The sequence below is a fragment of the Chinchilla lanigera genome, unplaced genomic scaffold (genome assembly GCF_000276665.1).
Source record: "Chinchilla lanigera isolate Chin_1 unplaced genomic scaffold, ChiLan1.0 scaffold00103, whole genome shotgun sequence".
Taxonomy (NCBI): Eukaryota; Metazoa; Chordata; class Mammalia; order Rodentia; family Chinchillidae; genus Chinchilla; species Chinchilla lanigera.
Window position 1 is genome coordinate 616791 of NW_004955504.1, and position 16861 is coordinate 633651.

The 16861-nt window shown below is 61.5% G+C and overlaps 1 protein-coding gene across 2 annotated transcripts; it reads left to right on the top strand.

Annotated features, from left to right (window-relative positions):
• The first annotated feature begins 892 nt into the window (after positions 1-892).
• Positions 893-16804, top strand: Slc6a19 (solute carrier family 6 (neutral amino acid transporter), member 19). Of its 2 annotated transcripts, none has more exons than XM_005407040.2 (12): positions 893-1094; positions 5722-5862; positions 6824-6961; positions 8022-8203; positions 8500-8610; positions 8984-9096; positions 11235-11363; positions 11504-11660; positions 12948-13152; positions 13241-13400; positions 14686-14848; positions 15007-16804. In XM_005407040.2, exons 1-12 carry the CDS (start codon positions 893-895, stop codon positions 15208-15210), a joined length of 1905 nt encoding a protein of 634 aa, XP_005407097.1. In that variant the 3' UTR covers positions 15211-16804. The 2 variants fall into 2 exon arrangements, with proteins under 2 accessions (XP_005407097.1, XP_005407098.1); XM_005407041.2 differs by lacking the exon at positions 893-1094 and adding an exon at positions 1366-1495.
• Positions 16805-16861: the final 57 nt, after the last annotated feature.

The following is a 16861-nucleotide window of genomic DNA, read 5'->3' on the forward strand; positions in this document are numbered from 1 at the left end:
CCTTTTCCTGTGGCCTCCACCCTTTCCAGGCTCCCAGTGGGTGGGGGCAAAGGTCAAGGCCTGGACCTCCCAGCCTTGCGCAGTGACCCCTTCCCTTCCATGCGGTGGGGGACAGGCCCTACCTGGCCATTGTCCGGCAGCTCTCAGGAAACCATCCCAGGGAGTGCTACAGGTTCTGGGAAGGGGCAGGGACACCTGGGGGAGGGTGGTGGCGAGTTGCTCACCTGGGAAGGAGACTCCCATGGGGTGGTCCAGAGGCCTGGGGGAGCCGCCCTGAACCCCACCCTGCCTCTATCTTGGCTTACACATAACCCTAGGGTGGGAGCCCCTCCTGGGCCTCCAGCTGGAAGGGCAGTGGGGTGTTGTGCTTCAGCCTTTCCAGGGCCATCACTCAGCCCGAGGGCTCTGCCCCTGGCCCCTCCTAGGCTTGGGGCACCATCTCCCACCAGTCAGGGGCCCAGCCCTCCAGAAGGGTTTGGAGCCAGACGGGCAAGCTCTGCTCTCACAAGAACAGCCCTTCATGGCCCCACTGAGCCGGGGTTGGGGAGCTCATCTGCCACCTGTGCTGGGGGCTGGGATGGGACCCTCCACAGCAGGGTGTGCAACCAGACCCCAGGCAAGAGGAAGGAGGCTGGGGCTCCCAGGGGTGGCCGCTGGGTGTCTGCACAGGGGGAGGGACCGGGCGGGGAGGGGGGCGGCTCCGACCAGCAGGACCTCACAGATAAGGCATTAACAGCGCAGGACGCGCCCCGTGGATTTGCTGACGCCTCCTTTTGCCCAGGTGCCTGGGGCGAGGTGCCAAAGGTTCTCTATAAAGCACCCGGGCTCCAGCCTACCACTCACCCACTCCTGCTCTGCCCGACACACCAGCCCTGCTCAGCCAGCGACCACCATGGTGCGGCTTGTGCTGCCCAACCCCGGCCTGGAGGACCGAATCCCGTCCCTGGACGCACTGGACACCATTGAGGAGAAGGAGGCTAGCTCACGGCCCCAGTGGGACAACAAGGCCCAGTACATGCTGACCTGTGTGGGCTTCTGCGTGGGGCTGGGCAACGTGTGGCGCTTCCCCTACCTGTGCCAGAGCCACGGAGGAGGTAGGCTGCGTCTGGGCCGCGCGTGAGGGAGGGCGGCCAGCGAGGACGGCACAGCCCGGGGCTGCAGGTGGGGCCCCACACACTGCCGGCACCTCAAGGACACAAGTAGGGCCCCCACACGCCCTCGGCACCCCAAGTCACAGACGGGGCACCCATGTGTCCTCAGCACTCCAAGGTCCCAGTGGGTCCCCTTGTGCCCTCACTCCCGAGGTCACAGAAAAAGTCCTACTTACCTCTGCACTCCGAAGTCGCGTGCCATCCCACAAACCCTCAACAGTCTGAGATCACAGCAGGGTCCCCACGTACCCAGTGTCAGAGCTGGGGGCCCCGTGTACCTCAGCACCCCATTTACAGAGAGAAGAGGAAGAGATGAGGAGCTGGGGCTGAGTCCGAGCCCGAGGGTGAGCGGAGGAGGGGACAGGGCCGGACAGGGCTGCCTCAGTGTAGGGCAGGCAGCCCGGAGCCGGGGAGCAGCGCCGTCACTCTCACTGGCAGGCTTATCCCATGCCGCTGCTGTGCTCCTTGGGGTGGACCCCCACCACCTCCCCCATCCAGTGTGGGTCTGAGCCCCCCCCAGTGGTCCCAGCTATGCACCCAGGAGGTCCGGTGGGCACATTTGCTGTGGTCACAAGCGTGGCCCCTACAGGTGGCCTTAAACCTCAGCACGGCTGTCCCCAGAACGCGGCATGCAGGTGGCTGGGGTGGGACCCTCCATACCACTCTGACCCGGGGCTCCGGCTGGGTTCGGCGCCAGGCTCCGGGGGCAGGGCAGCCGGGCAGGCCTGTGCTGGCCTGGAACCTGTTCAGCAGGTGCCGTGTACCTCGGGGCAGGGTGTCACAGACACTTCCAGAGAGACCCAGATGAGGATGTATGGCCGCACCCACAGCCTTGGGATGTGAAGGCCCTGAGAGATGCCAGTGTGTCCACGGCTCCGCCTGAGAGCTGTGTGCCACGCGGCCATCTCCGTCTTGGTCCAGGGCCTTGGGCCCCAGCAGAACCAGGCTGGGCGTCCGGATCTCCTACTCCCAGCCCTCCCCTGCCCGCCAGCCTGCTGGGGTCTATGCCATGAGCAGAAGCAAGACAGCACAGTGGGGAAAGCTGGGTGGCAGGGACCCCTGGAGTCAGGGACCTGGGGGCTGTGCAGTGGTCCAGGATGTAGGCGAGGCTCGGACACCTGTCTGCCAGGGGAGCAAGCTCTCCAATCTGCGTTTGGGGGAGAATTTGTGGAGACCCCAGCCTCATAGGTGGCTGCTCCAAGCCACAAAGCTGGGGACCGTGGCACTTTATAGAGCCCGGTGGGCCTCTGAGGACACAGTATGGTGTGTTGTACAGTGGGTAGTGCTGAGGACTGGTGCTTGGACCCTCAAAAGACAGTGGGATCAGGGCCCAGAGGGGGCCAGTGAGGGCAGAGCAAGGTCCTGGGAAGCCCAGGGCCCATGGTGGCCCCACTACCGAGCGCACACTCACAGGCTGCTTACCGAAGGCCCTGGACAGGCCACCCTGCCCCTCTGAGGCTGGGTCACCTCCTCCATTGCCAACACCATTGAGCAATGGCAGCGCACTGGGGCAGGTCGTCCCTGCTGGAGGCATGGGTGCTCATCGGACCACACCCTCAGACAGATGACGGCCTGAAGGAATGAAGCCAGGAGACTTCAGGGGGGTGGGACAGACAGACAGCAAGACTCGATCTGGTCTCCTCAAAAGTGCTCTCGAGGTCACAGTGTGGGTCCCGAGGACTTTAATCCAAGCCGCAGCTCTGCATGGCCGGCAGGAACCAGCAGAGAGGGCCTGCAGTGGCCCTGGGTTGTCGCTGGGACTTCAGAGAAGCAGTCTTTTCAAGGACTTGGGGGACATAGGTCCCTTCCACAGGCTCTGGGGGATCTGAGGCTGTGGCAAGCATGGACTCAGAACAGGGGGGGCGCTGGCAGTGGACGAGGGGGCAGGTACCTGGCTGGGTGGGTGCAGACCCAGGGCCGCCCCTTCGGAGGACCACACAGCCGCTGGCAGCCAGCAGTCTTTCCAAAACCTCCTCTTCCTCTGTCTCCTCCTCCTGTCCTGCCTGCTTCTCCCCCCGTCACGCACACACTTTTCCTGACTTTCTTCCTAGTTTCGAAACTTCCCCAACAGACAGACAGAGCTGCATTTCCGGGCTGAGCTCACCTCCCTTCCTCTGCACTTTCCCTGGAGTCAGGTCCCTGGCTGCCCTGCTCTGCCTGAGTGTCCATCGTCTGTGTGCAGAGCGGATGCCTGTGACTCCAGGCAGCACAGGTCGCCCTGCTCAGGGACCTTTGCCCACACAGGCCCCATCCCAGGCCCCTTCTGCGGTTCCCGCACCTCCTCCTCCAGCCCTGTCACCCAGGAAAGCAGCCCCACTGTGTGCCTAGCCTTGCCCATAGGCTGGAACTCCTGAGGTTTTGAGCAGTGCAGTTCCTGGGGACAGCAGGGGGTCCCAGTGGACAGGGTCCCTGGCCGGAGCCTCGGTGTCCAGGGAAGCGGAGTCTTGGGTCTGCACACCCCAACCTCAGGCACCTCAAGGCGTCAGCCCCAAGCTCTGTCCTGATAAAGCACTGTGACCTTTGGTAGGTCTGCTCGGGTCCCGAGGACAATCACTGCACTCCAGGCTGGATTGAGCCTGCACCCCACCTCGGGCAGAGCTGGCCATTTATGCTCCCAGTTCAGTGGCACTAAGTGCATTCAAAAGGCTGCACGGCCATCACCACGTCCACCTCTGGAGCACTCTTCTCTCCCTGACCCAAAGCTGTGTCCCGTGCCACTGCAGCCTCCCGTCCTCTCAGCCAGAGCACAGGGCGCTCAGGGAGTCAGTGTTTGTCCCAGCGACCTGCTCATCCTGAGGAGCACCCCGTCCTCTGGCTCGCCTGGATGGCTCTGTGTCAGGATTTCCTTCCTTCCTGGCCAAACGGCATCCCCTGCAGATGGCAGTTTGTCACAGTGGACATGGGGGGTCTTCCACCCCTGTGGCCTGCCAAAGTGCTGCTGGGCGCAGTGGTGTTCAACAGCATCTGAGGTTCCGCTTCCAGTTCTTCAGCGGAGGTGCTGGGTCCCACAGGAGCGCCTGTGTTTGGGTTTTTGGTAAAGAACCACCCTGTTTTCGACAGCAGCTGTCCCCACTCACATTCACCGACAGGGGTTCCAGCTTCTCCACATTTTGATTCTGCTTATTTCTTTTTTCTTTCCTCTTTCTTTTTTCAGTACTGGAGATGGAACCCAGGAATTGAATGCTGAGCTATACCCCCAGCCCTTCTATTTTTGAGATAAGGTCTTGCTATGCCACCTACACTGCCCTTGAATTTTCAGTCCTCCTGCCTCAGCCTCCAGAGCAGCTGGGGTAACAAATATGCACCGCTGTGCCCCACTCTGTGATAGGAGGCTCCTAACGGGGTGAGGTGATATCCCACTGCAGCCCTAGCCTGCATTTTCCTAACGGTGAGGAAGGCGGCACGGCCTTCAGTGCTTCTCCGCCCATCCTGTCTTCCCTGGAGAAGCGGCTGTGCGAGTCCTGTGTGGTGTTTGTGTTTTTGTTGCTGTTGCTGTTGAGTTTTAGGCATGTTCTGGACACAGATCTCTTGCCAGAGACATAGCTAGCAGAAATTTTCTCACCCCTCCACAGGTTGCCTTTGTACCCTGCCCCTGCTGTTTTGGATACAGGACACTGTTCTGGTTTTTTTCCTTTTGAGATTGGGTCTCACTATGCAGTTCAGGCTGGCCTTGAACTCACTTTGTAGCCCAGGCTGGCCTCAAACTTGCAACGATCCTGCTACCTCAGCCTCCTGCGTGCTGGGATTACCACCACCACGCCCGGCCTATTTTGGTGTGAGTCGTACTATACAGTTCAGGGTAGCCTTGAACTCACAGTGATCCTCCTTCCTCCATCTCCTGAGTGCAAGATTACAGGTGTGCGCCACCACACCCAGCCAGGATACATGGCATTTAAACATCTTTCCCTCACTCGGTTCTTGCAGAAAGGGAGCACACACGCTCACTGTTGACAGGGCTGACTGAAGGTGTGCGAAGGGCGGCTCTCTCGAAGCTGCAGGATGGTGGGCTACAGGTGACAGAAGAGGGGAAGCCCTCCGCGGTCATTCGCATGCACCTCACTGTTTAGAGGACAAGGTGATGCCACAAACACAGATGCCACCTGAGAGTGTGCCCCAGGGGTCCAGGTCACTAGCGAGCCAGCCTCTCTCGCATGACCCCAGTGTCCAGCCGGGTGGCGACATGGCCCATGAGCGTTACAGGCAGGTGGAAGCCAGCACCCTTTGCTGGCCAGCACAGCAGCCCCTCAGCTTCTGGGGCTCCCAGCCAGCGGGGGCTGGGTGGCCCCCACCTGGGAGGCCCAGCCGTGGTCCCGGGCTGTCCCCTGCACAGCCTTGCTCCAGCTCGGTGGTGACACTGTCCAGGTACACAGGTACTGTCCACCGTGACACAGCAGCACCAGGTCCCCGTGGCCGCCTGGATGTGCACACTGCTCCAACCCTACTTGCAGCCAAAGCTCTTCTCACTGGAGGTTGCGGGCCGTGGCCGTCCTCAGTGCAGGCCTCTGCAGCAAGGCCTGTCCCCAGGTAGCCTCCAGCTCTGACTGTGACCTATGCCTGCTTCTCCCCACAGGGGCCTTCATGATCCCCTTCCTCATCCTGCTGGTCCTGGAGGGCGTCCCCTTGCTGTACCTGGAGTTCGCCATTGGCCAGCGGCTGCGGAAGGGAAGTGTGGGCGTGTGGAGCTCCATCCACCCCGCTCTGAAAGGCATAGGTGTGTGCCTCGGGCCCCTGGCCTCCCAGACCCCTGGGCAGGAGGACCCAGGCTGGCACTCCAGAGGCCTCAGAATCCTTACAGCCCACATCTGGGCTGGGCTGTCCTGGTCACCAGGACCCAGCCAGGGCAGCAGCGGCCCTGATTCCCCACAGCCGGGCCGGGCGGGAGGGTGGCCCCACAGAGAGGAGCAGAGCGACTGACCTGCAGCTCACAGCGGGCTCTGCAGGGCCCTAGGGCCAGAAGGGGGCGCTGGCCACCCACCCTCGACCTCCTGTTTGCACACCAGCTCCAGGCCTCAGTGCTGAGCCAGCCCCAGGGCTGGTCACTCATTCACCGGCTCCAACCTGGGCAGCACCCTTCCGCTTCATCAAGGACACCACGGCTCACTGAGGTCCCAAAATACGGGCGGGCAGAAAACAGCAGGAGCTGGGGCAAAGGGCAGGGTCCAGGGCCAGGAGCTCAGTGCAGGGCCCGCTCTATCCACACCTGCACAGCAGCGGGCCCGGCTCGCAGCCTCCACTGCCCTCCACCTCGGCCCTCTCTACCACATCTCCCGCCGCTCCTTCCGCCCCTCTCCTCCCCGTCTCCCTCTCTCCCACAGTCGCACACACACATTGGGTTTTGAGTCTCACGTTTCTGAAGATCAGGAGTCTGGACCACCTCAGTCCTGCCTCACTGTCCCTGAGGGTGGAGCCCACTCACTGCCCACTGCCCTCCCTGCGGCCGTCTCCAGTCCCCAGCGAGGACAAGGCTTTCCCTGCCTTGTCTTGGGGCTGGCCGGCTCCTCCAAAGCCTCTGCAGGAGCCGTGGCCTCCCCCTGGACACACCACGGGCTACAGGCAAAGGGGAGAGGGAAAGGATGCTGATCCCCTCAACCCCAGGTCACACAAGGGACCTCAGACAGACCCGGCAGCCAGCGGCCCTCCTCGTGGCCCACAGTGACACCCCGCCCCCACAGGCATCGCGTCCATGCTGGTGTCCTTCACGGTCGGCCTGTACTACAACACCATCATCGCCTGGGTCATGTGGTACTTCTTCAACTCCTTCCAGGAGCCCCTGCCATGGAGTGAGTGCCCACTGAACCAGAACCAGACAGGTGAGCACTCAGCCCCCGCGCTGTCCCCATCCCTGTCCCCGACAGGGCCTTGCTAGCAGTCACGTCTTGTGAACAGTCACCCAGCACTCTCCTAGGATCCGGCTGCTCACAGACCAGGGCTGGCCAGATCCAGAGCCCCTTCCAGGCCGCAGGGCAATGACAGGCTTCACTGTCCTCGGAGAAGCCGTGTGCATGGCGACGCCCTAGGCCCATGCCTGGGGCCAGATGAGCACTTCATCTTTTCGCTGGGGATTCCAGGGAGAGCAGGGGCTGTGACAGAGGGACCCACTCACAAGAGCCACTCTGCTGCCTGTACCCGTGCCCCCCACCTGGGCCGCTCCCAAGGAGAGAGACACAGGCTCAGCTCACAGGGACCCACAGGCTACAGAGGGCACGAGTGGCCTCCTTGGTGACCTCAAGTCCGACAGGACATGCTGCACAAACCCTCCCTGTGTGGTGGGCAAAGGGGACAGGATCAAGGGTGGGCAGATGCCCTCCCAGGTGCCCCTCACTGCTCACTGGGCAGACTCTTCCCCTAGGGGGCTCACAATGGTTCCTGTAGCCGCCAGAAGTCCATGGTGGCAACAGGGTGTGCAGCTGGGCAGCACAGGCCCGAGCCCCACAGATCCACAGCCCCTGCGCTGCCAAGGAACCTGCCTGGGACGTCACCGGTCACAGGAGCCAGGCAGTGCAGCAGGAGGCCATCAAGGCCAGGCGCACACAGCACAGTTAGTGAGTGTGCCAGTGCATGTGTGTGCAAGGGTGCAGGTGCATTCACATGAACGAGTGTGTGCATGAGTGTGCCTGGTTGTGCTTGTGTCCATGTGTGTGTGAGCATGCAGGTACATCCACACGTGTGTGTGCCTACGCATGCATGCCTGTGTTGCGTGCATGTGTGTGCAAGTGTGCAGGCTGTGCTTGTGTGCATCTGTGTGCCCATCCTGGTCCATGCTTTGGGCTGGCTGGTGTTTCTGGAGCTTGGGAGCCAGAGCTGCCTGTGCACATGGACCTGCCCTCTTGGTGCCCCCACCGTGAAGCATGCACATGGCCACCTCCCCAGGCTACGTGGACGAGTGTGCCAGGAGCTCCCCTGTAGACTACTTCTGGTACCGTGAGACCCTCAACGTCTCCACCTCCATCGACCATTCGGGCTCCATCCAGTGGTGGATTCTGCTGTGCCTCACCTGCGCCTGGAGTGTCCTGTATGTGTGCACCATCCGTGGCATTGAGACCACCGGGAAGGTATGGGTCAGGCTGCCTGCTGTGCCCGGTCCTTGGGACCTTGATCTCGGGGCTCCCACACCCTCTGTCAGGGCTGCCAAATGGCTCAGCTGGAGGCCCAGGGATTTTGTGCAGCCGAGACAGCTCCCAAACACACTCCAAAAGCTCGTGTAGCCCTAAACATCTGTCTAGTCGGGAGAGCCGAATAGTGGTGACACAGGACAGAGCGGGATGTCCCTGCACTGGAGCCTGGGCCCCGCCCTGAGGTCTGGCCTCTGCCCACACTGGTCATCCCCATGCTCTGACCCCACTTACAGGCCGTGTACATCACCTCCACGCTGCCCTACGTCGTGCTGACCATCTTCCTCATCCGTGGCTTGACACTGAAAGGCTCCACCAGTGGCATCGTCTTCCTGTTCACACCCAACGTGAGTCCCTGTGTCCAACCTGGGCTTGGACCTGTGGGAGAGGCCCCGGTGGGGCAGGCTCTCTCTTCCCCTGTGCCCTGACCTCTACTCCAGCTCCCAGGACAGGTGGAAGCAGTCTGCTGCCACCTAGGCAAGTCCCGCGCTGGGGCCAGGCCCTGAGGGACGGCTGTCCATGGTCCTCACGCTGCGTGCAGGGTGTGGCTGGTCAGCCTGACTTCGCTCTCCTTGTGCAAGGAGCCACCACCAGGGGAGGAACCCGCTGCCACCTGCCCTCCCCGACCGACCTCAGGCTCGGGTCTCCTCCCCGGCACCCCTCCTTGGCCTCGGTGGCTCTGGCTCACGCAGTGTGCAGCTGAGGTCTCTGTTGACACAGATCAGGGAGCTGGCCAACCCGGTGACCTGGCTGGACGCAGGCGCCCAGGTCTTCTACTCCTTCTCGCTGGCCTTTGGGGGCCTCATCTCCTTCTCCAGCTACAACTCCGTGCAGTGAGTCCTGGGGTGGGAAGGTTCTCGGGTGCAGGGAGCCGTGCCTCAGTTTCCCCAGGTGTGAGGGTGAGTGGGAAAGGGTGCAAACACCGGCCAGCACGGTCCCTGCCTGTAGGGTGTAGGTTCTCTGCTGGGGGCGTGTGCACACAGCACCCAAAGTCAGGCTGGCTCTTGAGGGGTCTCTCCCAAGGTCCCTGGAGCTAGGCCCTGGGCTCCTGGTGCCCGCCGACCCAGTCTCCATACCTTCCACCCCCGGCTCACGCGGGTACCTCAGTACCTGGTATGTGGTGCTCCGAAAGCCCCCACAGACCCAGGTGGGACCCTGCAGGCCCGTGCTTCCACCAGACTCCACCCGCATAGGGCCTCCATGCTGAGCCTAGGGCGCTCCAGGAGGTACGAGCGCAGTGCTCCGTCTTGCAAACGTTTCCGCAGCACCTAGTATGTACCAGGAATTCTCACAGAGTCAGGAAAACAAAGCCCTACTGTGGGTCGCAGCCTCCTGCTGGGAAGCAGTGCAGGGGCCCCTGGAAGAAAGGGGAGGGTCTGGGGGAGGGGTGGGGCCTGGGCTGCAGAAGGGGCGGGGGCAGAGGGGTGGGGCGGGGCCTCGAGGGCCGATGGACTGGGCAGCGGGTATGCTCAGACTCTGCTAGGCTAGGGGCGCTGTTGGTGGTCAGAGACCCGTGGTGCAAGAGGGCACCGCTCTTGTGCGGGGAGCCCGCCTGGGAAAGGTGAGGGGTGTGGCCTGAGGAGGCGTGGCCTAAGGAGGTGTGGCCTGGTGGGCGGCCTGTAGTGAGGGCAGGCAGAGGCTAGAAGTGCCCCGACAGCTAGGGTGGGCGTGGTCTGAGCGTGGCTGTGGGCGTGGCGGAAGGGTAAGGTAGGGATTCTGCTCGGTGGGGAGCGTGGCCGGAAGTGCCCGAAGTGGGAGCTGGCCGGCTTCGGAGCACTCAGGTGCTCCGTTGTCATCTGTTGTCATCTGCACCTCGATCCCAGCTGCAGAGGTCGCGGGGAGGATGTGGGAAGGGCACCCTCGAGGCGTCACTGCACGCGGGCCGGGCAGGCAGAGCTGGCACGGGTGAGCTTCACAGCAGCTTTACACCCTCACGAGCCCGTGGTCCCAGAGATTCTCACCGCGGACTACGCATCCCAGGCCCGACCCTGCCGCGCTGTGCCTTCTGCCTGTGGACACTGGGTCCTGGACACTGATGGGCACATGCCCTGCTTCTCTCGAGGCCAGGGTGTCCGCTGTGCATGTCACTGCCTCGCTCGTCTCTGCTGATGGTGTGCTGTGCGTGGACAGCTGTCCCGTGCCGGCCACTCAGCTGCCGGGCATGTGCAGGTGTAATGTTTGCTCTGGGCTGCCCTGGTTGGTGCTGTGGGCACTGTGCTTGGGGTTCGTGTGCACGCAAGCATGGGCTGCTGGCCTGGTCACCCCAGGTCAGTTGCTGGAAGGCCTGCTGGTGTCCAAGTGGCTGCAGGACTCCAGCCCCAGGCCAGCTCCCTCAACTGTCCAGTGTTCTTGGAGTAGCCGGCAGCAGTGTGGGGTGGCGTCTCACCCCCTTAGACTCGCTCCCTCTGACGGCCCCTGGCTCTGCCCCTCCTGGCAGGGTCCACCAAGTGCTGGGGTTGAGGATGGAGCTGCTCTCGGAGTGTCCCTTAGCTGACACCTGTGGCAGGAACACAGCCGGCAGGGGGGCGGGCCCTGGAGACCTGGGTGCGCAAGCTGGGTCGCCCTCGGGCCTTCTCAGCTCACTGTCTATCTGCCTTGGGCCAAGGCTGTCACCTGGCCAGCCCCAGCTGACAGCTGCCATCTGTGTCCTGGGCTTTATGAGGGTCTCTGGAGCGACCATGTGCTGAAGTGTGCAGAGGAGCAGGAGAAAGGGTCCCCGCTGCAGGTCTGGGTCAGGGCGGCCCTTTGGCCACTGGGTTCTCCGCACTGCTTGTGTAGGCGAGGCCGGTGGGCTCCGGTCCCCTCCCCATGTCACAAAGGGTTCAGTCTCTTGCTGGCTTCTGGGCTGGGCTCAGACCTTGTGCTGGGCCTGGAGCTAGTGGAGGCGCCACCCACGCCCTCACTCTGGGTAGGAACAGCGTGCTCCCCGGGGACAGCTCGGTGGGCCACATGACACCGCTCTCACACACAGCAACAACTGCGAGATGGACGCTGTGATCGTGTCCATCATCAACGGCTTCACCTCTGTGTTCGCGGCCACGGTGGTCTACTCCATCATCGGCTTCCGCGCCACTGAGCGCTACGATGACTGCTTCAGCCAGTGAGTTGTGCCCTGCACCGGGCCGTCCCCCGAACCCACCCACCCCCCTCTTCCCCCTCACCCCACCACCCTCACTCCACCCGGCCCAGTCTACCGGTCAGGCCCTGCCCAGGCTGGCATCAGCCCTGTCCTTCCTCTAGGAACATCCTAACACTCATCAACGCCTTTGACCTGCCGGAGGGCAACGTGACCCAGGAGAACTTTGCGGCCATGCAGCAGTGGTTTAATGCCACCAACCCTGCCATCTACGAGGGGCTCAAGTTCCAGACCTGCGACATGAACTCCTTCCTGTCGGAGGTGGGTTTTGTGGGTGTGGCCTGGGAGGGGTGCAGGGGCTTTGAACTGACCACCCCACCAGATCACCAGCTCACTGGCGCAGTCCCTGCTGTCTGTGGGGCATGCAGTTTCTTCTGTTAAAAAGGAAAGGACTTTTAACCCTGGATCTGAATGTACTAAACAAGCAGGCCAGGTGTGGACTGGTGACTCTCAGCCCTCGGGGACCAGGGAAAGCCAGGAATGGTTGTCACAGTGACTGAAGTTTTTGAGTACCATGTTAATGGTGAAGTCTACAGATCGTGACCTGTTTTTCTTTCTGTGTGTTTGCGTTTTGCTGAACTGGGGATTAAACCCAGGACCGTGGCATTGAGCTATGTTCCCAGCACTTTTTAAAATTCTGAGAAAAGAAAAAATTTTTAAAAATAAAATTTTGAGGCAAGATCTTGCTAAGTCGCTAAGTTGCCCAGGCTGGGCTCAAATTTGTGATCCTACCACTTCAGCCTCGCAGAGGGCTAGGATGACAGGTGTGCTCCACCATGCCCAGCTACCAGTATATTTTGTAGGCCAATGTTCACTAAGTTGAATCTTGCAGTTTGTTGGTCAGGAACCTCCTGTGTTTTAGTAGGTGGTGACCCTTTTATAGCTTGGCACTGTATTTGTCTATGATGGCACTGGTGAAACAGCTGTGCCAGGAATGAAAGATTGGCAGGGCGCCTGGCGTGGCAGAGCAGAGGGATGCTGAGGTTCTCAGCCTAGGGGTGCCCACCGACCCCAGAGAATGGCTGGATGATACTCTGCCACCAGGACCTCTGGCCCCTAGGACAGGCCGGTGCTGGCTGATGAACATACACCCAACCCACGGAGTCCTTCGGGGCCGGTGTCTCGGTGCTGTGCTCGGGGACTCCTCTGCATCCAGGAACTGGGCCAGGTGGGGACAGCTGGATGCCAACAGGAGCCAGTCAGTCTCGGCTGCTGGGGCTCTGAATGAAGCTGGGCCATGGGACCCTCTCGATGTTCAGCTTTTAAAAATGTGCTTTGGGACTAAATCAAAATCCAGTTAGGCTGGGTGTAGTCGCACGCCCCTATCATCCCGGTACTTGGGAGGCTGAGATAAGAGGGTGGCTTTGAGTTCAAGGCCTTCCTGGGCTACAAAGTAAGTTCAAGGCCAGCCTGAACTTCACAGTGAAACCCTGTCTCCAAAGACCAGAAAAAAGATCCGGTTATTCATGAGATGATCCAGATCCACCCGTCCTTGCTGGGACAGGCATGGCAGGTGCACCACTGGGGTGACTGTGTGCTGCTGTGCAGGGCGTGGAGGGCACAGGCCTGGCCTTCATCACCTTCACCGAGGCCATCACCAAGATGCCAGTGTCCCCGCTGTGGTCAGTGCTCTTCTTCATCATGCTCTTCTGCCTGGGCCTCTCATCCATGTTTGGGAACATGGAGGGCGTGGTCGTGCCCCTGCAGGACCTCAAGATCGCCCCTGGAAAGTGGCCCAAGGAGCTACTCACGGGTAGGTGCATGGCAGGTGTGGACAGGCACCCAGGAGGGGGCTGCGTTGAGCTCCCCCTGAGGCCAGCCCTGCCCCTGTTGGCCTGCAGGCATCATCTGCCTGGGCACCTACCTCGTTGCCTTCATCTTCACGCTGAACTCGGGCCAGTACTGGCTGTCCCTGCTGGACAGCTACGCAGGCTCCATTCCCTTGCTCATCGTGGCCTTCTGCGAGATGTTCGCCGTGGTGTACGTGTATGGCGTGGACAGGTAGGAGGAAGGCGACGGCCTGCCCAGGAAGAGCCAGGGCATGGGTTCCTGCTGTGACAGTTGCAGTTTCCCTCCGCACGGGCACACTGGCATCATCTGGGTGGAGAGAGGCACAGGCATGAGGTCAGGAAGTGATCCAGATGGGCACCTGCCTCTTCCCGCTGCCCCCAGCCTGCTCCAAAGACAGGAGTGAGCGAGAGACAGTGTCAGCAACCTGGGGCATCCAGGGAGGAAGACAGCAGCAGGAATGAAAGTGCAGACACAAGAGGCCCCCATCAAGTCTCCGATGCAGCCCGGGGCTGGAGCACAGGGCTGAGAGGACAGCGCAAGGGGGAGGGGACAGCAGTGGGCCTGAGCCTCAGGGTGTCCCTTAGGGAAGGGCTGGGTGCTGCGCCCCCACTCCACGCCCAGGTGCTGGGATGTAGTGGTGGGACAGGGCAGTGCTCGGGCCTCTCAAAGGCCAGGGACACGGGCACCAGGAATCCAGCACCACTCAGCCAGACCTCACAGGGCACCCTCAGCTATGGCTGGGCGGTGCCGGATGCAGCCGCACTTGCGTAATCAAGTGAGTGTGAGCGCTGTGCTGACAGCACCTGCTTAGGAATCCTCTTCCGAGCCCACGGTGCTTGGACAGGGAGTGTCAGGATGGGCAGTGATGGGGCGGTGACAGGGCCGGCTGAGCACTGGGAGGGGCCGTCAGTGTTTCCATGTCCCAGGTCTCGGAGAGGAACATTTAGTGGGAGCTGTGGGGATAGCTGTGTGCCGGGGTGGGGACTCCAGTTCAAGCACAGCAGCCTTGTTGCCACGGTTCCATCTGTGGATGGACCTAGGGCTGCCAGCCCAAGGATGTGAGGACGGGGGGCACAAGGCCAAGGGACACATTGCTGGCTGTGCTCTACAAGACCCCCAGCCGCCCGGGTCCCAGTGTCTTCTGGGTCCCTGCAGGCCCTGGACAGACCCCCACACACACCCTACCTGTTCCTCCTGGTTTCTGCCAACAGGGAATTCCTCTGTGTGGAAGTTGAGCACAGGACGGGTGGGGCGGTGACCCCGTCTGCCCTCAGGAGCTGGAAGGAGGGTCGGGGAGGCAAGCTGGTGGCCCTCCTCCTTCCTGAAGTCCTGACCCCTCGTCATACAGGGGCACTGGCTGCGGAGTCAGGGGCAAGGGCTGCGCGACACCAGGGCTGCCGCCTCCACCCTGTGGAGAGCGTCCGGGCACTGTGGTCCAGTGAGGAGAGCCTCTGGGCTGAGGGCGGCCGGTGACACGCTCTTCTGGCTTCCGCAGGTTCAACAGGGACATCGAGTTCATGATCGGGCACAGACCCAACATCTTCTGGCAGGTCATGTGGAGAGTGGTCAGCCCACTCCTCATGCTGGTCATCTTCCTCTTCTTCTTCGTGATCCAGGTCAACAAGGAGCTCACATACAGTGTGTGGGACCCCAACTATGTGAGTGCCTGGGCAGCAGTGCATGGGTCCCCAAGAGGGCAGGAGGTGGGATGGGGCACAGTCCCCGGAAGCCTGGTTCTCCTCCACCCATGAGGACCGGGAGGTGGGCATCACAGGGTGCAGGGGCCTGCTGGCTGCTCACCCCACCTCTCCCTCAGGTGGAGTTCCCGAAGTCACAGAAGGTCCTGTACCCGGGCTGGGTGACTGCAGTGGTGGTAGTTGTAGCTGGGGTGCCCTGCCTGACTATCCCCTGCTTTGCCGTCTACAAGATCATCCGCAGCCGCTACCAGAGCCCAGCGGACCGCCAGGGGTTGGTTAGCACACTGTCCACCGTCTCCGTGAACGGGGACCTGAAGGGCTGAGTGGGCCCGGCCTATAGGTGCATACATCTGGGTGTGTATGTGGTGCAGGCGTGTGTGGCTGGCAGTGCACATGTGGGTATTGCGTGTGTGCACACATACATGTGTGGATGTGGATGCATGTTTGGGTATGCTTGTGCATGACAGCATGTGTGTGTGTTGTGTGTGCATGTGTGTATATGTATTTGTACACACATATGAGCTTGTGTGTATACAGGTGCATGTCTGCATTTCTGTGTTTCTGTGTCCATGTGCACATATGCATTATATGTTTGAAGATTTCTATGTGCGACATGTAGTGCATGCTTATAGATGCGTTTTGCATGCATAAGTGCATGTGTGTGCATGAGTATTGCACGTGTGCACAAACCTGCATATATGTGTATATTCACACGTGTGGGAGGCATGTGTTGTGCATATAAATGCACGTGCATCACATCTGAGTTTGTTCACCAGGTACAGATGTGTGGATGTATGTGCCCACTGTACATGTGTGAGACGTGTGTTTACATGTTCATGGCACACATTCCCGCCCCAGGGCCCAGCTGCCCTCTGCCCTTGCTCTTGCAGCTGTGGCAGAGCATGGACTGTGCCCGGTTGCCCTGGTGTGGGCTAAGCCAGCCCTGCACATGCCGAGGTCCACAGCCAGGGCCTGCCCCGCACTGCTGCCCAACCCTTATGAGGGGCTGGCTCCTTGGCCCTCACCCTCACCCAGCCCATGTAGCCTGGACCTACCAGCCTCGAGTGGAACTCTTGGTCCTTTTACTGCCCGAGGAGAAGCCAGAGGAGGGCAGGAGGCTCACGCAGAGAAGACTGGGCTGGGGCTGGTTTCGCAGAGGGTGCGGGCCTAGCAATCTGGCCTGTGAATTCCAAGCCATTTAATCATTGCTCCGGCTGCACAGCCGGATGAGCAGCTCAGTGGAGCTCAGCGGCTTTGCTGGGCAGGACCCGCCCCCAGGTTTCTAAGAGGACTCAACCCTGGGCACTTTCTGCCAGAGGCTGGGAATGCTTCCTGAGTCCTGACACACGGCAACCATGATGCCCCAACTCTCGTGCCACCTGGGAGCCATGCTGGGCACCTGCCCTCCCTCCCCCAACCGTCCCAGGAAGCTGTTCTGATTGGACATCCACTCAGCCACCACCGACAGTCATCCCGCTTCCCACGGGAAATCTAAGCTGAAAGTGAATTGGGCTTTCTGGGAATTCATGGAGGGTGACAAAATGGATCCTGGCACCCCGTCCCCTCCCCAGAGACACTGGCCACCTCCTCCTCGGGGAGGACCTCAGGGTCCGCCCTTGAACCTGAGTCCTCACACCAGCCTCCTCTGCCCGCCAGCCAGGCTCCTGGGCACTGTGATCTGAGTCCTGCAGACGGAGGGGGGTGGCTGGGGCCAGCACAGCGTGGAAGAACTCTGTGTGACCCTGACCGCGGCTGTGCAACTGGGCGCCTGTGCTGCCCACCCTGCGGCCTGTGTGGGGGTGGCCCGGCCTGCTGTCCCCAGCCCGGTGTTCTGCGCACATTTGTCCGTGCCTGGGACTGGAATGCGGTTTGTGGGCAGGGAGCATCTCTGTCTGAATAAACCACACTTGTCTCACACTCTTGGCCTGTATTGTGTGGCAGGTGACACCCACGGCCCTCGGGCAGGTGATGGGG

Excerpts from the sequence above, each read along its gene's own strand:
- Slc6a19 (XM_005407040.2), top strand. The coding sequence starts at position 893 with ATGGTGCGGCTTGTGCTGCCCAACCCCGGCCTGGAGGACCGAATCCCG. Across the intron at positions 8,204-8,499 it reads GCATTGAGACCACCGGGAAG|GCCGTGTACATCACCTCCAC; the intron begins GTATGGGTCAGG and ends CCCCACTTACAG. Across the intron at positions 11,661-12,947 it reads TGAACTCCTTCCTGTCGGAG|GGCGTGGAGGGCACAGGCCT; the intron begins GTGGGTTTTGTG and ends GCTGCTGTGCAG.